Below are 21,592 nucleotides of genomic sequence, written 5' to 3'. Positions count from 1 at the left end.
ATATGGGTTAATATTCTCATCGTTCGACGACCAATTATATCTCCAGCGTTCTTTCACCAAAACGAAGTACAAATGCAAAGCAACCGAAGAAACAAAGCTATACCAATATCAAACAGATCACACCATCCCGTTACTTCTCTCACTCTCTTTCTCTCTTGCATTGATCAAAACACACTTTAATTATAGGTATGGTTGTTGTTTTTTTCATATAGTACACAAAGACAGTTTTACAGTGTTTATTATTTTTTATCGTTCTCGGTTTTGCTGCCCTTTTCGCCACACTTTATCGGACACTTTCTATCTAATCTCTCTCGCACTATTTCTCTCTCATTCTCTTTTTCACTTCTTCTCAAGCACACTTGCACATAATTATAATGTTCTTCTTGCTTCAATAGATTATAATAATAATTGTATATACATATACAAACCGTTTTTTTTTTTCGCCTCGACACACACAGTTCGATTAGTACACTTAAAATACATCGATCGTGAATTTATCATCGACATTTGTCGTAGTCGTCGTCGTGACGTTATATCGCCGAGGGAGACCATCGGAGCTTATCATCGGTCTCGCAAAATCGGACTCGAGACTCTGAAATGCTCTCTCACATATATTTTGCACATATTCACGAAAGCTCCCCTAGGCCGGCCAAACAAGCACGTACAATTCATAACTATAATCCATAATCGCGCAAAGAAAGAACGCGTATTCTCTTATCTCGGTAATTACAGCTTTTACTTGCGCGACAGTTTGCATTTCCGTGTCATCCAAAATGTAGAACCAACTATAGAAACAGATTATAGAATACTCAAGATATTTAGATGCAGAAATAAATCTCGTATTTTCTGCATTTCTAGATTTAGATAAATTGTTAATCAGTTGTACATTCCTATTCATAAAACCTATTTTAGCTAAAGAAATATTAATTATAATTATATATATCGTAATAATAAAATTTATAAATTATATAATTATAATTTATAAATATATATATAATTATATTTTTTTAGTTAAATAGATTATTTATAAAACCTATTTTAGCTAAAGAAATATAAATTATAATTATATATCATAATAATAAAATTTATAAATTATATATTTACAATATTTATAATTTTTTAAATTATATAATTATAATTTAAATTGTAAGTCAGTTTCTATCTTTTTCATTGTTCTTCAGTCAGGTCTTGCGGTCGTGCAAACTGCGCGAATAAAAAATAAAGAATAACACAAGGAGGAATGATCTTTCCTCCTCGCAGTGGCATCGATCATCTCGAGAAAATTTATTAAACGCTCAAGGCGATGATTCAAGAGGACGAAGCAACAAGCCCGGGAATCGCTGTTGTATGTATCTTCAGTCAGTTGTGATGGGGAAACGCAAGAACTTTCGCTCGCGCTGGCAGTGTTCTTTTTTTTCTTGATTAAAGCGGTAACTTGCTGAGAATTTCCTTGATCCAACGTATATATACATACATATATTCTTGAAAATATCGTTAATAATATTTATATAGCATAAATATATAGGAAATTAAAGAATAATTTTCGCGCGCGCAATGATCATCTTATTATAATTATATTTAATTTTGTTTAAATTAATTAATAATGTACAGTATTATTTCAAAAATTCAAATAATAATAAAACTTATTTTGTTTTATTACTTTTAAAATATTTTATAAAAATCTATTGTAATAAGGAAAATTGTGTAATAAAAATAAATTATAAATATTTATATAAATAAAATAATCTAGCTAATATAAAGAAAGGAAAGAGTGTATAATTGTTTGTATAAAATAATGACACGAGAAAAAGATACTAAAAAAAGTTCTAAGTATTTTTGAAATAATAGATAGGGGATGCAGAGATTTCCTTTTCAGTAGAGAACAAAAAAAGTTTGGTAACTAAACGTAATGCTGTTGGCTCAAGGAAACTTCTTTCGGGCGATAAATGAGATTTGTTCGAAGCGAAGAAAGCGACTCGAAGTAGAAAATATCAGGCTTTCGGATCCAATTAATGGCAATGTACACTTATTAAATTAATGTACCTATTACATAAAATTGTCGGTGTAAAAAAATTCTTTTTGAAAATTCCGATCATTACAAATATATTTTGAAAGTTTTTTTTTTTTTTTTTTTTTTTTTTAGATAACATTAGAAAATTATAAAATTAATCGATAAAAATACTTTTAATACCAAAAATAGTGAAAAGAACATTATTCTTTAGATCACCTTAAATTTGTTACATAGTAAAAATTGATTAGATTCAATAACCTTGCAATTGAAATATTTTGCGTTTATCTGTAATATGTAATAACTTTACGTCCGAAAACTTTGAACATGTTATTTAATCCTCAATTGTTTCATCTTTGTCAGTTTTCAGTTTAATAGCGTAATTAAAAAGCGAAATGCGGTTTACTGGATGCGGAAGAATGCGATACGAAAAATTTTTGAATTGATAATTTAAATTTCCTTCTTAATAATTAATTTATACCCGATACTTCCTACCCGCGCGAGAGGAAACGAAGAAATGCAACGTACAATGTGCGATGATCGAAACAAGTAGATATCGCGTCAAGACACGTTGCTTTGTCCTCGTTTTTCATCATCGACATAGCTTTGTCTCGAGTAGATCGTTGTGATCCAGAGAATTTCACTATACAATATACAACGTAATAACAGTTAATTAGCAATAGCAGCAGCGGTAGTGTAATGGTAATAGTCGTAGTATTAATAGTAATAATATGATAGTAGTAATAGTAATAGTAATAATAGTACCCTATATGAAAAAAAAAGAAAAAAATACATAGAAAAACACGGTGTTGGTATAATATATTTATATACGTAACTTTTTATCACGTTTTCTCGCGTTTTTTTTTCTTTACTTTTTTATACGCATCGTACCATGTATGGTACAAAATGTTAGGAAGAGAACCGAAACGAGGAGAGGGAGGACAGAGAGAACAGGAAGGAAGGACGAAGATGATGAGGCAGGAACGGATGATTTTCGAATATCGTTAACGCGCAAATACTTGATCTTTCTCTCTGAAAAACAATTTCGGAACATTAACTTTTTTTTTAAGTGTACGGAAATGCATAGAAAGTTTTTAATGCGACAAAATTTCGACAAAAGACTTAGATAGAGGATAAAAATGCATTTGAGATGTACAGTGTTTTACAAGTGCTGTCAAGGTCAAGCATTTCGCATAATCGTAGCCTTAATAAACGCCAAACTCTAAAAGACATTTAAGAGTATTTCGAAGATTTAAAATGTCTTCTAGAATATCTTTATGGCATTCGTGTTGTTGGAATTCAGAACCGCGAGTTTGATCTTGTAAATCGCAATCGTTGGGATCGGTTGTATCAACGATCTCGGTTAATTAACGCGCAGAGTTATAAAAAACTACGCGTTACGAGATAAGGCTGTAAAGTGACAAGTATATCATAATATTCAGAAAGTCCTTGATGTCTTGATGATGACATGCGTGAAAAAAGGAGTAATGTGTTTGATAACATTAAATCTCATAATAACAATCTGCAAAATCTATAGTTCAGCTGTCCGACACCAGTTCAACGCTTCTCTCCACGTGGTTTATATAGAACCATATGGCATGATACGTCCGACAGCTGTTGTAAATTTTTAAGCGATCCATCAAGTCTTTCTTTCTTCCCAACTAGCCAATGACAGGAGATTGAAAACTATAAATTAAACTCGGAAGGCGGTCACGCGGGAGCGCAACAAAAAAAAAATGAAAAGATACTCTTGATGACTTCTAGATCTTGATTTTGCGATATGCGAAAAGAAAAAAATTAATTATGTTAATCGTCGTCGGTGCAACCGGTCCTTGAACAGTAAGATTAAGGACTCAACAAGCCGTATTCGTACTCTAATGTTTAACGCTTTACGCAACTGTTTAACAGTCAACGCGGAATTGCATATAATTCTCGTATATGATAAACAAAACGTAGAATCAGATGATCTCGCGTTTAAAGCGTTAAACATGGAAAATATGAAAATGCGAACGGACATTCTCTTGGTGTCCGTTTCTTATGATGCGATGCACGCACGCACTTTTAATCGTACTTTCCTTCCCCATCATTCTTCTCCTTCTCACACTTGCGCGCAAACTTTCGCACATAATTAACACACGCATACTTACTACAAACACGGGACATACACACATTAGCAGAACGATGCTGCGATAATGTTCACCGACGATTGTTTTCTCTGTGTATATGTATCACATACAATTCAATATACGGCGTATTTTTTCGATCTATTTTCAAATTAATTAAAAAAAAAAAAAAAAAAAACGAGAAAAACAGAAGGTCGATGAACAGGACCGGGTGCGCGATAAAATGGTTTTGCTTTTACACATTCTCGGTTAATATTGTTACCGTATAAAAGGGAAGGGCACGAGGTTTGTCACGGGACGAGAAGAGGTCACATCCGTTTTATTATTTATTATAAACAGTGAATTCATCCCGCGGTTATCGCGCTTTCCGTATTTAAAATTTAAGATTTCATTATCGGAGCGCGCGATTACGACAGTAACGGTACACGAACCACGGCGTCATAATTCATCACATATACGACACACCACCGTCTGTACAGTACGCCCGATCGATGCTGATGAAATAGAAATGTTCCACGGAAACTCGCAATCGTGTTTTCTTCTTTTTCTTCTTACCATCTAAGCACAACCGAACGAATTGTCCCTAAAACTAGACGTTCCTCCTAGCTTACTTCTTGCGCGCCCGTTGTACTACGTTCTGTATGATCGTTTAACTATCGAGCTTTTTAGTGAAAAAACTTCAGCATCCTGCTATCGTGCCGTAAATCGACGTGATACTGTTCTCTTCAGCGAAATTGTTCGGTATAAACGTCTTCGGGAGATCCTCTGGCATCTTAGAAAATAATTTTAAAATTTTAGCCTTTTTTGCATCATGTTACAATTTTTAATTATTCTCTTGGACACACAGATATTTCCGAAATTTATGTTTTACCTTGTTTTTTTTAGCTCGGCTGGAACAATGACACGCCGAGTTTAAGACAAGAATCGTATTAACGCGATGTTTTAGCAATATATGTCGAATAACGCGTTCTAGCAAAATTGATAATTACAACCGTGATTATTGGCTTTTTCCCGCGATTGCACTTGCTTCTCTTGACACTAACATGGAACTAACATCTCGTTTATCGATTATACCTGAAAAAATGTCATTCTTATTTTGTGCAAAAATTCGTAACAGCTTTACACACTCAACAGCTGCTCAAGTTACCAATGTATTCGATCTATGTACATGTTGCGACTTATATGAAGAAATATTCTACATTTATACATACGTATTCAGTCCGCCGGTGGAGCAGGATACGGTAATAATTGCGTGGAATAATGTTAACCCTCGTGACTATCTCGTGAAAATCGAACGATAATTTTGTAAAGTCAATATCATTAACAGATAATGATATACATAAGTCATCAATTGACTTATAAACGTTAAAAAAAAAGAAGTTAAGCTTTTGTAAGTTTTATAGGCATTTACAAATGGAATATATATACACTCTATTATAATCAAGAATATTTATGACGAATAAAAGAAATACGATTTTTAATATATCAGTGTAACCTTCTGTTATCTCACGCTTTCATTTTTTTATAATTTAATTACTACCATGACAAAAGAGCTTTCCCTCTTTCGAAAATAATTTTTAAATCATAACGCTACAGCGAACTTTGACAAATTACTTTGACAATTACAAGGATTTATACGCACGAAAAGAAATCTATGCAGTGTTGAATTCAAAAAAAAGCAAAACTGGCCACAGTTCGGTTCTCGCTTCTTGAACGATGAAAATTAAATAATCTCTGAATTTATACTATAAACAACTGCGAGAATCCATCATCGAAACCGCGTACTGTACATTTGCGATTCGCCTCGAAAAAAAATAAAAGAAAACAAAAAAACGATCACAATCACGTTTTATCGTCCTACATCCGCAAGAAATGCGAGGAATCTGACGATTTTTAAGCCTCGTTATTCTCGTGAATGTATGGTCGTCTTATAATGTTCTCCAAACAGACTTCGCTCTGATCGTGAGAAAGAGATCCAGGACATTCTGTAGTATAATCCTGAGAATCTTGCACACTATGATGAGAGCTGCATCGTTGCATCTTGAAATCGCGCGATGAGCGTTGCTAGCCACAGTTGATGTAGTTGTTACAGTTTGCCATACAACGTGCATGCTGCGTTACTTCATTCTGCGCGCTGCGAGAACAAGCGATCTGTCGTTTTTTTTTCTTCCTTCTTCTTCTTTTCGTCATCGTCTACTCGGTACGAAGAATCGCACGCAGGCATTTTTGTTACTTTTTCTGTTACGTGGATATCGTAACGAAGCACCACCACGAATAAAATTGTTACTGACACGCGAAAATCGTGGCGCATCACCGTTCACCGGATGGCTGCGCGATACTACCAAGTAGGCACGAGTTCATTTCCGGTTTGCGACAGACAGGAATGCACCGTGTCGGCGGCGGCGGTGATCGCTGGTCGTCGCTGTTGACGAACGACGCTGTTGATTACGATGATGATGATGATGATCATGATTCCGCTATTGCTGCTGCTGATTCACTTGTTGTGTTGCACGCTTGCCCGCCTGACCATCAGGGTGGGTGGAGCGATTGCCGTCGCATTGGCGCTTCCAAAACAAAAGACACACAAAACAGCGACATTAGCGTGCCACCGTCTTCATCACATAAACGAGCTAAAGTTTCCCTCTTTTTTTTTTTTCTTTTTTTCCGGCGTTCCTTCTCTCATTCGTCACATCAAACCTCTCCAGGTTTCGATCTCTTATCCGACTCCTTTTGAAAAGGAAGATGAAATTGGATTGCTCGCGCTTATAGTGACATGGCAGTCAAATTTAATAAAACAAATATTATCACTTTTCTCACAATAAAAGGCAATATAGTTCTGATAAAGATATAACTAATATTTCAATGGATATTGTCTACAAAAAAAATCTATTAAATATTAAATATTATGTGTATATCTTTTCTTGTTCAATGTATATAATGATTTATTTTGTTATTTTATTTAATATTCGACAAATTAAATAAAGATATGCAAGAATCAATTATATTCATTTTCCACTATACTGAAATAACACTGAAAAGTACTCTGTGAGAATTGCAAAATTTGCGTGTAATAATAGTGAATAAGATGACAAATTATCGATAAATTCGTGAGGAGGGATGAACTCAGAGAGAAGGCTCGCACGATGAAAGTTTCCCCCGTGATCAGAGCTTTTCACAATCGGCGTCCTCTACCGTGGCACAGAAGAGAATTTCGCTCCCTCTTTGTCTATTTTTGTCATTTAGAATTAGTGCGATAGCTTTCGGTTACCTGAAAAAAGTCAACGAAAGAACATAAAGCGGAATTTCGATACCGAATAATTTTGCATGTCTATACTTTCACAGTATTAAAAAATTCTATCTATAAATTATACTTGTAAAATTTGGAGTGCGAAAACGTGCATGTTACATGCACAGTTATTCCAACAGATGCCCAGCACGCACTAATTAACGTTAAAATGTATAATGTCGTTTTAAATACCATTAATTTTACAACTATCATGAAAAGTGATTTTATAATTATTGATAAATGTTTACAATAAGGAAAAAGCTGTCAAATCTATACTTTTCTCGTTTAAATATTTATGACATGTAATCACTCACGTATATATTAATATATATACATATAAATTAAATCTAAGATGCAAATTTGTTTAGAGACTAATGAACTCAAATAATTTACTTAAAATCAATAAAATTTCCAAAATAAATACGATAATTTATGTCCTGATATCTCCAAATCGTATTAATGAGAATACAACGACAATGTCATCCGGCTCTACAAATCAAACTTATATTTCAAGACATTCAATAGTGGATTAACCAGTTACCAAGCAGAGTTGTGCAATAACCAGTTGAATCATCCAGCTATTCTCTTTCTCGTTACGCTCTTATTGCTAGCATTACAAGTCTTGAAAGGCAAATGTGAAAGTCTTCTCCTCGCGGAGAAACATACAGCGCGTCCTAGAAAATATTTCAGGACATATTGAAGTTGTTATTCTTTTAAAAAAAAAGTCATTTAATTTGCATCTTAATTTTATTATTAGTTTTTCTATAATAATATTATAAATTAAATGCTTTAGAACACAAATTAAAAAATTATTTTAAAAATTTTACTATATCGTTATGCTTTTTCAAATAAAATGTAGAATAGTATCAAGTCTTGTTTTATATTTTCTGACATGCGATTTCTATGCTTGGGCATCCCAGTAACATGAAGTATAATCAGAATTTAATCTAACAATCAAGAAAATTATTCGTAAATGATTTATTAATCACATGCGATAGTCTCAAAATTATATAGCCGACCGGCCTATCACAAAGCTACAGGCATTATAGATTTATTTATCAAAATATAGAAGTTGTATCTTGCACGCATTTTAATTAGTTTTTCATGTTAATCACATATTCTAATATAATTTATTAAAATAATAAGTATTATATTGTGAGAGAGTGCATTCGACAGCAAGCAATAGTAATTTTTTAATTTTCATTTGGAATGTTTTCTCACTTGAATATAAATATATCTTAAAATGTATCTTTTAGTTCTTCATTTCATATAGTTATCGGTAACACATATAGGATGTTTTATTTATTACTATATAATATGATGTTTTCTTTGATAAAATTTGATAAACTGAAGGCAATTTTTTTTTTTTTTTTAGTTAAAACTATTTTTCTCTTAAAAAATGTTCACTCTATATCTTTAAATATTCTTATAAATAATCTTTAAATTACAAATCTTTCAAAATTTTCTTGCAAAAAATTATATAAACAGTAAAATTTATACTATTTCTGTTTGCTCTTTTGTAATTAAATTTGTAAAAAAAATATCTATTTTCAATCGTTTATAATTTGAAATTTATCAAAACACTCACGTTTTTTATTACAGACTCCAAAATGGTTAAAGGATATATGTCACCAAAGACGACGATGAAATGAGTCATTCTGAATGTGGGATGTATGCATATCGAGAATTCTTTCCAAATGACAAAATAGTTCCTTTCCCTTTATCTATTTGTCTCGATTATCCATTTATACCGAATTAACACAATTAATTGGAGTACCATGCCACGGTATTGCGGACACCACCTTCCTACTAAATATATAAGCTTCTATACAACTAACGCGCACCGACACACAAAACACGATCTAGCGTTTGCACAAGCGTAACACAAAGTACAATCTTAAAATTTAACTATTACGCCTCGATGAATCATAAGACTTGGCGAGAGCTGTGAAAAATTGATAAAATTCGAGCTTATATTATTAATATACTGCAAATTTTCATACTTAGTATCACAGCCACTGTATGAGATCGATATAAATATAAATAGAATCAGAAACAGGCTTATAAAATTAAATTTTTCCCCAAAATGTGCAACGATCATGCAACCTGAAACGAGAGTGTAACAAGCTCTGAACTTTTCTCGCGAACAATTCTATACAAGATGATCTGAAAATAAGTCGCCAGAATATTCACTGATAAATTTCAAATCTTTTTCGTAATTTTTTAATAACAAACTAAAAATTAAAAATCTGTTAAAGTTTATTACAAAAATAATTAAATTTTATTTTCATTCTTGTAGCTTAATTCAAAAATTATTGATATCTTTAGCGAGAAAAATTTAAGCCAAAATTGGTCAAAGGAAATCGCAAAATTTGACGACCTATTTTAGCATTATTTTAAATATATACAGTATATGAAAACATAGAGAAAGTTTTGGTTAATTTCTATGTTAAAACTTTTCTATATGACACTAAAATGATCGAAATAACTAACATTTGTGGGAAATAATTAATGTCAATATCATTGTTCATATAAGCTTACGATATTTTTCATCCGCGGATCTCAGTAGAGCAAGTTATACCCAGTCGTTTAGCGGATTTAGTGGTTCTATATCATGTAGCAACTCACTTGGACTTGGGCTGCATTTCTCCTGCAGCTGCTAGAAGTGTATCCCTACGATGCAACCGCATGCTGACCCTTCGCTCCTGTCCACCCGCACCCGACGCTGAAAGAGATTATCAGAAAAAAACAATAATGCATGAAAAACCGCAAAAAAAATTCAGCCAACTATGTGTTCGTGTCATCAACTCGCTGCCACCTTGCCTATTTTGTAAAAAATTTAATCTCTCTTCGTCAATTTATTTATATATATCTATATGTATATATAAAAGAAAAACTCTCTCTCTATATATATGTAAATATATATAACCGCCTTCTTTTGATACAGCAGGTTCAAAGATTGTACACAAATTTAAAAGCATAGGGGATAGCAAGATTCATTAAAATAAAGTCTTTTTTTTTTTTAATTCCAAAACTCGACTCTCGCAAAACTCGCCGGCAATATTTTGGTCAGTACATTCAATCGTGCAAGCAGCTCGCCGAGAAGAAAAACAAGAAATAGGAAAAATAATCATATAGACAGAGAAGAACACTCGTTACATTGCAAAGCACACATTTTCATAGTACATATGTGTGTTATACCCACCATACGTCAACCTGCAATCTAAGGCTATTTTTGAGACGACACAATTTATATCCAAAAATAACGACGTAATCTAATCCAGAAAAACATTGATATTAAAATTATTTAACTGTCGTATCTAATTTTTATTATATATATATATATATATATATATATATATGTATATAAATTAATATATATGTGTGTGTATGTGTAATTATATAAACTAAAAATATTATTCTATATGAATGGATGTAACCTACGTAATAAATAGTTAAAGAAAGATTTTATATAACATATTTAACTAATTTGTTATAACATTCTTGAATGATTTTTAACTGCAAGTTCACTGATATTCGAAGCATACATTTTCTTTAGTGAAAAATAAAGATTTTTAATCTTTTTGTAATGACTTTGACACAATTTTGCGTGCTACTTTGTTTAAGTAGGAATAAATTATTTTGAACTCTATTAAATTATTATCAGTAAATCGTTATTTCGTAATTATTGTTATAATCTTCTAAGAAAGCAATACATTACGAAATTATACAACATCTCAAGGATTGTGTTGTATATAGGATATATTCGTCAGGTTGATGTGTCAAAGTTATTCATATTGTATTATATAATAGATTTATAATGTATTATATGTATAATAGATATTCAAAAATATCATTCAATAGAAATAACATCAACCAGGCGACGCGGGATGGGTAGATTTTCACTCTTGGCAGTTGAAATGGAAAAATTAATTAGAATAAAAAAAAAAAAAAAAAAAAAAAAAAACATAATCGAGCGAATATGCGCAAATGTTAATGTGTTTCGAAAAATAAATTAAAATAAGAAAAAAAATGATATGCTTCTGTGAAGACAGATGATGCGACAAAATTGAACAATTAGCCAAAACATATACTTTTTCCCCATTCTTTTTCTTTTTCATATATCGAGAATCTTCGAAATCTAGAGATCTCGAGGATGAATAACTTAAAAGCTATTCATCGTACATTTGGGTTTTTCCATTCAAGCCAAGTGAGAAATAATTTTGACAAGGATAATCGACAATGTCGTGTGGTGAGATAAATAAAAAGAGACCAGTCCTTGAATGGAAAAACATTTATTTGCTACTTTTTCTTCATTATCATCATCATCATCATCATCATTATCATCACCATTATTATCAATAAAAAAAAAAAAACAGATCGATTACAGATAAATATACGATATGAAGACTTCGTAGATGAATGAAGAAAAACGAGGAGAATGAGCGATAAAGGACGATGCCTGTGGTCTAGTGATCTAGTGCATAGGAAGAAGTTGGCAATGTCATAGCAAGATATTAATAAGAATAAATCTCTTCATTCCATTGTTTCATCTAATGAGAGAGCCAAAGTACTCTTTGAGATTACAAAGATCATGGATAAGTAGCAAACTAGACTTCATATTCCCTATCTAAGCTTTGGTAACGCTTTCTGCGCGTCTTCGGACGCTTTCCCATATAATATGTGACAGTTAATTCAAAAAATGAAAAATTCAACTATTATGAATTGTGAATGTGGCTATTAATATATCATCCGTCAGATTACTTCTTCCATTTCACCAGAACGTATCGTTACATGTATGCGAAGACTAATACGTATGCTTAATTATTTATCCGTAAACACGTTGGTGTTGAAGTTTCACAATCGTTGCAGGATACAATTAATTATATGATGAAAATGTCAATGACTAAAATAAAGGAACACAACATCGTTTTTTTAAGTGCTAATTATAATTACAACGCATTTTATGCGATTGAAACAAATAGCGCGATGTATTTTTATTAACGATATTAAAAGCACGTTTCGTTGATCTTGCTGCGAGAAATTCAACGTTTCATACTTCAAAAAATGAAAAATTCAACTATTATGAATTGTGAAATAAATTTTACGATTAACAATAATTCACAAAGATCAATTTTGGATACAATAAAGATCAATGTTCTGGCCTGAGTTCTAATCAAAAAGTATATAAATAATTAACAGTCTTTAAATCATTTTTCATTGCTTGTATAATGAGGCAATGTATCTATTTATGCGTATGAAATTGCTGAAAAATGATCGCATATACCGTTGAGATTTCTTTTAATGCAACATATGTATAAGAATATTAAAGAAATTAGTTGATTAAACATTTGATTTCTTTATTGTTATATGCCTTTTTGAATGTATTTAAATGTATTAAACCCAATGTATCAACGATATAAGATAAGATCAGTTGACTCTTTAATCTTTCTTTCTTTCTTTCTCATTAAACCTATAAATATATAAAACAGAAGAAAGAACACAAATTAATCAGAATTTGAAAGGAACTGCAGAGTTGATTTTTATCGCTTGATTACAGCATCGTAGTTTTTAAATAAAAAAAATAATAAAAAAAAAATTTGCAATTAAATAGGGATTTTAATTTCTAGTGAAGAAACGATTATTGATATTCTCTCCTATAATATATGCCATTAATATTTCTAAACTTTAATTTTAAAAAATGGGTTATTGTGATTGTGTCTGTGTTTGTTATATAAATTATCTAAGTTTTAAATAAAAAAAAAAGAAACGCGAAAAGTTTAGAGAATAAAATAGAACATTGTAATACAAAAATTATTATCTACGTTTCTGCGAACAAGCACTTCGAAATATTTAATGACAAGTGTTATCAGTCTATTAACTTTTGGTCAGTCTGAACAATCAAAAGATTATCTCTCTCAAGACAGAAATAAATATATTATGAAAAACGGTTAAAGCCATATGTCCCTACTTATTTCCCTATTAATCTTATTCTTATTTTATAAACTGTGCACGATGTTTTCCTCATTTCGTTATCATTCCAAAATTGAATTAATTCTGATAATAAAAAATTATCGAAAATATATAATTTAAAAAAAAAATTTAAAAAATAAAAAAATAAAAAGATGCAGACATTACTTAATAAAATTTGTTCGTAACATAAATGATAGCTGTATAGCAACAAATGTATCGTCGTAAAAAATAAATCAACTTACAATAAATATAAAAAAAATGTCGGTGTACATAATACCTGATGATTATAAATTTGTTTGAACAATTTTACTCGAAATAATTTTTTTCTATAAATTTTATAAAAACCAAAGTCTTATTCTATAACTTGTAACACATGAGTTATGTATTGTTGCGCAGATATTACATGTGACATAATACAAAAAAAAAAAAAAAAAAAAAAAAAAAAAAAAAAATATCTGAACAACAATACATAATACATATGTTAAAACTTACAGAATAGGCCCCTAGATTTATCATTTCTTTCACGATTATTTTGTCCATAAACATATATAATAGACTCAGCATTTACACATTTTCTATAGTATATACTAGTTCAACTTCATATAAAAAAGTAAAAGAGAGGCAAGATTAAAGGACATTTTTCTGTTTTTTTTATCTTAATTATTATCTATTTTTTATATCTTAATAACAGCTTTATCAATAAAAAATAAAATTATTAATAAATTATTAATAAATTATTAATAAATTTATTAATAAATTTATTAATAAATTATATATTATATACATATATATACATGCATATATATATATATATATATATATATATACATATATACATACACATACATACATATATATTTGACTTGTGCAAACAAGGAAAAAAATTAAGGGGCAATTTTCTGGAAACAAATATACATATAATCAATGCTGGATCTATTATAATATGTCTATAATATCATTTCAATTGAGCCTGTGTTTATAAAAAAAAAAAAAAAAAAAAAAAGAAACAAAAACATATTTATGTATATACACGTGATTACATAATTATGTTAATTATGATTATAATTTGGTATGTGGATGCTTATATCAATTGCTATTGTAAGAGAATAAAACCTAAATAGAATAAAACTTAATAAGAACGAAATAAAACCAATCTTGTAACTATTATGCGGCAAGAATATACGATATTAAAAAACTTCACGACGTTTCTCAAACATTAATAAGCGCCATCGATCCTATGTGTATGTGTGAAAGGTCGCAGTATATAAAATTATCAAATCTAATATATTCTTACATGTACATTATATATGTTGCATGATAGAAAAAAAATCGCGTATTGGCTCGGGGCATTTCACAATCACCACACAATGTGGTCTATAATTAATTTCACTCTTACCTGCAATCTAAGGCAATCTTGTCTTGTTTGTTTATAAATAGCCAAGATTTCAATGCGACTGTTATGACTACATGTCATGGATAATTTGACAGTGTATAGAAAAAATATATAAATAGCCATTATAAATATTATTATGTAATATCGCGTATGAAAATATACGCATGAAATGCGCAGATGAAGTGAAAAATATTCAGTATAAAAATCATGTTCGTTCTAAATACTTCTTTGTAAAAAATAGTTGATTTGGAGCATACTCGACCATCGAAATCTTGGTCTTGTAATTTTTTTCATACGAGAATATATAACGAAGATCGCTCGGTACGTGATGTAAGGGGATGTGCTTGTTTTTCAAAGATTACTCAGAGATACCCTACAACTGCTTTCAAATGCAAATCCAGACAAAAATGTCGAGTAAGATATTTATAAGAATGTCCAAGTTGCCCTGCGGTTTACCATGAGTCAGAGAATCACATGAATTAATACCGTGCCTCGAAATGTCTTGATCGTCTCTCGTTTGCAGCCATTCTATGTAGCGTTTCTGTTTCTCCGTCGTGTCAGCGACGTTCTCCATAGATCGCAAACCATCCGCATGATCAATGTTTTGTATAGTTTGTAAATAAATTCTACCAAGTTCGCTGATGGAGTATCCAATGTCTAAGCTGTCTTTGTTGCCACTCAGAGTATCTTGCGTGGTGACACTTGCAATGGGACCTTCGATCAAGGGAAGTCTCGATTGCATCAGCGTTATATTCAATTCAATATTGGCTGAAATATCGGATTGCATCAATGGTTTATTCGCATCCAAATGATTCTGTTTTACATTATCTTCTGCAGTATTTATAGAATTACTCGAGTCTCTTTTCGCGCGAAATGTACTCTCCTCGAGTCGCGCATCTTTGAGACGACTAGCGGAACTCTGCACAACGGTATCTACTTCATCGAAAAGACCGAGATTGGATTGCACGGGAGCACGATCGACCAGCGCGTTTGGCGTATGTTCAAAAAAATCAATGTTTTTCTGATGCCTCTGTAAAAAATACTCACATTTCTCCTGATCGGTCTGAGAATATTGAGTATTAATTGTGCGTTCTTCTCCTTTCGAGATATTCTGGCGCTTCTCGCGCTCCCTGGGCAAAAAATGCAAACTTCTGCCAACTCGCTGAAAGAAGTTAGGCCGCTTGCGAGTCTTGTTTGCCGTCATTAAATCGACAGACTTTTTCGATGAATCAAGACTCCTCTGTTTACTATGGAAAAAAGTTTTCGATTGCTTTTCCGGTAAAAGATCTAGACTTTTACAATCTACAGCTATATTATTTTTCTCGAGCGATTCCAAGCTCTTATGCGTTTTTTCTTTGTAGCGAAAAGAGAAATTTCTGCATTTGCTAGTAAAAGTCTCCTGTAACAATTCATTACTACTCTTTTTAAATATCTCACCCTCTTTCTCAAGAAATTCCACGTTTTCTGAGTCATGTTGCATCTCGTGAGTCACAGTAAGACGTCGTACGCTGTTCGTGACGGAATACTTGTGCTTCTTGTCACTGTCGCAATCAGCGTAGCTTCTCTCTTTATCCAGACCACCGAAACAATTCATCGAACCACCCGAGATTGCCGCGGTGTCGTCCGCATCATCCGTTACTAGTTGAGCGTAATCCATACTCTTTGTTCCTAGATCCTCAAACATCACGACTTTGCGATCTACGTCTTTCTCAGTTTTATGCCCATGAAAAAAATAGCTCTGTTTATCAAGTTGACGAGACGCCGTGTTTGGGCTCCTCTCACGTGTTCTATTCATCGTCGGGTGATAATAGTCGCGTGACGTAGTCGCGGAATTTATCTCCGCGATATGATTAGAGCCTAATTCGCGACTACGTCCCAGATTAAGACCGGTCAGGTCTAGAGAGGTCGCCATGTCTGGCGGTGCCGCCCTATTACCCGGCGTGGTAGTTGACTTGAATGTACTGAATTGACATGGATTTATCGCGCGTGTTGCAGTGGCGACGGCGGCAGTTTCATTGCCGCCAGGCGCAGGCTGCTGCGAGTGTCCGACTGTCACATTATGTTGCGTTTTTCGTTCGGCAATAGCGAAATTCTGTTGGCTTGCGCAGAATTGTTGGTAGAATTGTATTTTACCTTGGAGATCATTCTTGTCCTGATTGTCCTGGTCACCACGAGTCTCCATCTCGCGTTTCTGCCGGATCGCTCGCAAACTCGTAGTTGGGTCCAAACGTCCAAGCGTCGGGCCTACCGTCGCTACGGACGCGTTCGGCAAACATTGCCGCGTGTAGGGCCTGAAAGTAAATATGAACGGAAGATAAACATAGATTTCTTATTGATAAATGCAACAGATAATGTGATATACATTATATAATATGATAAGAAGTGTGTATAAGATTAAGTGAGATATAATAGAATAGAGAAAAGACGATTTTACAGTATTAAGTTACGCTCATCTATCTCTAGTCTTCCCTGAAAACTGCAGTATTAAATTAAATTTATCAAATTGCCTTAACTGAAATGAAATATATATTTCTAGTTTCTCGAATATATAAAAAAATAAAGTATTAATAAAAAATTTTTAAATTATATTGCTTATTATTCATATCGCTCGAAGCGGCAGTTTCCCGATTCGTTGTCCCAGACGCCGAAAATAGAGCACGCTTGTGAGCAATGAAATGACCATGCTATTTATAAACGTGAAAAGACGGTATGGTGTGAAGATGCAATCACACTAACGGACCGCTTTTAGTTTACTACTTGAGAATTTGTCAGGAAAGCTAATATTTTTTAGCAAACTGACCTTGATCGATGTTCCTGATCGTTGTTGGTCCCAGAAGGCAGCGCCGCATTAGACGGCTGTGAGTGCATGGGCGCTTGCTGCGCGGAAGGTAAAGTTGGTTGTCTCGCGTTACCAAACTTCAGCATATTCCAGTCAAAGACATAATCATAGGTGAAGCCCTGACCATGGAACAGCGTTCGGAAAAGTTGTCGGAGATGCGAATAATCCGGCCTCTCCTCAAAGCGTAAATCCCGACAATACCTTAGATACGACGCGAACTCTACTGCAATAATTAATCAAACATTTGCTCTATTATATGAAATCAAAATACAATAGATTTTATACTTTGTCATACATACCTTTACATGTATAATTATACATTCTGTAAAAGAAACTTACCAGGATAACCCTTACAGAGTTCTTCTATGGGAGTGGACATTTTCTTCTCGGAAATGCGTTCATATTTTTGTCTCTTGGTTGCTGCTTTCAAACCTTGCCAAGGTAGACTACCTCTATTGAAGTACATAAGGACATAGCCCAGAGATTCGAGATCGTCCCGTCGTGACTGCTCGATCCCCAAGTGTGTGTTTATACTCGCGTATCTGTTATCATAACGAATAAGTTAGTCAGAGGAAGACTATTATATATCGAGATATAATTCTAACCTGGCTGTCCCCGTCAGATTCTTGTTTTCTCGATAGGGTATATGCTTGTGTGTGCGGCCATCGCGATATTTTTTAGCCAATCCAAAATCTATAATGTAGACGAGATTACCCTTCTTTCCCAGACCCATCAGAAAGTTGTCTGGCTTAATATCACGATGAATAAAGTTGCGGCTGTGAATGTAATCTGTTCTACTTATCTGCAGAATAGAGAAGTTAAAGCACTGTTATTATAACTGTATACTCTGTGTTTCAATGTGCATGCTTCATGCTTCAAAGATCATATGTCTAGAGATAAATAATAAACTGTTTATTCAATTTAATTCATAATTGTGTACATGCTGCATAATACTTGCTAATTTGGTAACACATTTATTATTTTTTTTTAAATACAAATACTTCTTCTAAATCAAAGGTTTCAAATACGTGCAAAGTATTTAAATAAAAAATTAATTGAATATTTATATATTTTTTGATGATTTGTATACTTAACATTTAGACAAATTTTTATATGTAATTCAATAATTATATGTATAATATAATAACTTGAAAAGGAAAATGATATTTATTGAGAGTAATTCTTGGCTGTAATGTAAAGCGTGACATATTTCTCTTTGCTAAATGAAGTAATAAATACTCAAATATAATCACAATATGAACTTTGAACATATAGCAAGGCATTCGAGCAGGAATACCCTGCACAAATACATTGAAACAACTCCATATGAGAATAAGATGGAAGTTATCTGTTTAGCCTTTTATCTCAGAGTACAGAGATGAATGTGCAATATAAATAGACTTCTCTTTTGTAATATATAATAAAAATTTTTAAATTAAATTTATATTTAGCAAAACTAAAATTCTAACAAAATAATTTCTCATAACAATCAAAATATGTCAAAAATTAGTCACATATTCTGATCAACAATGATAAACAAAACAGAAATAGTAGTATAATCTATTATATAATAGTATATATCCATTGATATTATTATAACATTAATGTTTAATTTTAATAAACCTAAAGTATTCATTAAACTATCATTTATATTCATATATCCATTACATACAAATATTTTTATAATAAAAAAAAATTATTTACCAATTGATCAGCAAGAAGTAGGACTGTTTTCAGAGTAAAACGTCTTGAACAAAAATTAAACAAATCCTCCAGTGATGGTCCAAGTAATTCCATTACCATTACGTTATAATCACCTTCCGAACCACACCATTTTATAGTTGGTATTCCAACTAGAATATTAAAAATATGAAATTACATCATTATAGCTCCTGATACAATCAGAGAAAAGAAGGAAATAAACTTTAAAGATCATAATTAGAATATAAAGTAACCATATCTCATGTATACACTGAGAGTATTGTGTTTTAATAAGTATTATGAAACTATACTACTGGTGAAAGTGATGAAATAATCACAGTTAAAGCAATATTTAACTACTAAAATAATAAAAATTGTTAACTTTTTTTTCAAATTGTAATATATAATTATATTTTTCATTATAATAAATATTTCTTTGCCTAATTTTTGTTTTTCTAATTAAAATTAAAATAAATCAAGTTTCAATAATTATTACAGTATTCTACATTGTTGTTAAATTTATCTTTTTATTATGTCCAAATTGTAAAGAAATATAAAAATAAACAAACATCAGAAATGTACAATATGTAGAAAAGATATTGGATCAGCTGTCTAATAAACAAGAACATGTGTGATAGCTTCTATTACAAGAATAAACATTCATTTGTAATATACATAGAAATATTGATCTACTTACCGCCTCCTTGCATCATCTTGTAAAATTTGGATTCTATGTGTAGCTGTGGATGTCGTGTCTTTATGCATTCTAACTTAATAGCGACTTCCTCACCCGTAGAAATATTGGTACCTGCAAATATAAAGAAGAAAGACTAAAGTAAAACTGTTCATTTACACATACATACATACATACATACATACATACATACATACATATATATATATATATATATATATACACATACATACACAAACATATCTACATGGTACAAAATAAAAGAGAAACAAAAGACAAAGAAGGAAGACAAGTGGAAGAACAGGCAGTAAGAAGAAAGGAAAAGAAAGGAAAAGAAAGGAAAGTGAGGAATAAATGTAGGAGTTGGCGCGCGGAGAGTTTCACGCTCTCGTGCGCGAAATACACGAAATCCGCTGTAAAGTCAACGGGGGAGAGAGAGGGGGTGAGGGAGGGGAGAGGATAAAGGGTAAAGAAAGAGTGAAAGAGAGAGGGAGAGAACGATATCGAGTGGCAAGCGCTTTGGCGAGGAACTCGCGCGCGCGGGGGGGTTACCTAGGTAAATGTCGCCGAAGGAGCCGCTCCCGATTTTCCTTCCGAGCCGGTACTTGTTACCAACACGCAGCTCCATCGTATCACCAAGCCTGGGCGGCGCACCTCCGTGAAAAGTGTCACGATCGCGGCTACGGGGAGAGGCGACTTAATGCACACACACACACATCCACCAACAATCTAAGCGCGAAGTAGCAGCTGACCCGACGCGAGCGTGGAGTGCGAGATACAATGCTCGCTCGTCGCGACGACGACGACGACGACGACGACGACGACCGCGACCGCGACCGCGTGCTGGACTCGTTCGTAACAGCACGCCCGTTACAGGCTCGACCGCAGTGATACCTCCATGCTCGTCGTACAGGAACTCGGACTGATCGATCTCGAACCTACGGGCATTTCTTCGTGGCTTCGTCGCGAAGTGAACGGAATAGCGCACCTCGTTGCGATGGCGGTCGCGCTGATGACGGCGGCGCTGCGCTCGCGTCAACTCGCGTAACTTACGCTTGTACTCGTGCTCGCGCTCGCGCTTGTGCTTGTACCTCGCTTTCGGCTTCGCCGTTGTTGTTGACGGCGCTGCCGCTGCGTCGCGAGGTAGATAGGGTAGGTACGTGGGAGAATGGCGGGGGAGGATGACGAGGTGTATTGAGAGGCCTGCCCTTTACGGGGCAAGACGTTTGTGACGAAATTCGGTGAACGTGACGCGCGCACGAGGACAGAATTCTGTCGTAGATGGCAGGAAGGCTGGATCTTTCCGATCTTGCGATAAATGTTAGTCCGATTGCACGAGCACACACGACAATCGATGGAAGCGCGCACGTCGCGATGGGGCATCTGTTGGACCGGTGATGCCGAAGCGCGATCGAGGATAGACGTTTAACCAATCGCAACGACGTCTTCGCGATCCTATGTATAGTTTATGAGTTTTTCCTACTTTTTCTCCACCGAAGGCGAAAAAGTGGGAAGGTTGTGTGGTCGCGGGCGTCCTCGTTTCACGTTGCTTCGGGAGGCGCTTACCTCACTAGC

At 33.3% G+C, this 21,592-nt stretch overlaps 2 protein-coding genes across 4 annotated transcripts; both read right to left on the bottom strand.

Moving 5' to 3' along the window:
• Positions 1–221: 221 nt before the first annotated feature.
• On the bottom strand, positions 222–21,592 carry LOC140662906 (casein kinase I). 3 transcript variants are annotated; one of them, XM_072886616.1, is made up of 9 exons: positions 20,570–21,592; positions 20,021–20,131; positions 19,327–19,475; positions 18,228–18,424; positions 17,962–18,164; positions 17,584–17,845; positions 16,917–17,074; positions 10,042–10,142; positions 222–6,695 (listed from the first exon to the last, which is right to left on the bottom strand). In XM_072886616.1, exons 1-8 carry the CDS (start codon positions 20,643–20,645, stop codon positions 10,042–10,044), a joined length of 1,257 nt encoding a protein of 418 aa, XP_072742717.1. In that variant the 5' UTR covers positions 20,646–21,592; the 3' UTR covers positions 222–6,695. The 3 variants fall into 3 exon arrangements, with proteins under 3 accessions (XP_072742717.1, XP_072742716.1, XP_072742715.1); XM_072886615.1 differs by having other exon boundaries at positions 222–7,399; positions 10,046–10,142; XM_072886614.1 differs by having other exon boundaries at positions 10,046–10,142.
• LOC140662907 (uncharacterized) lies at positions 14,298–16,910 on the bottom strand. The gene has a single exon (XM_072886617.1). It carries the CDS (start codon positions 16,693–16,695, stop codon positions 15,169–15,171), a length of 1,527 nt encoding a protein of 508 aa, XP_072742718.1. The 5' UTR covers positions 16,696–16,910; the 3' UTR covers positions 14,298–15,168.

Source organism: Anoplolepis gracilipes, chromosome 2, assembly GCF_047496725.1.
Source record: "Anoplolepis gracilipes chromosome 2, ASM4749672v1, whole genome shotgun sequence".
Taxonomy (NCBI): domain Eukaryota; kingdom Metazoa; phylum Arthropoda; class Insecta; order Hymenoptera; family Formicidae; genus Anoplolepis; species Anoplolepis gracilipes.
This window is presented reverse-complemented; position numbering and strand designations above follow the sequence as displayed.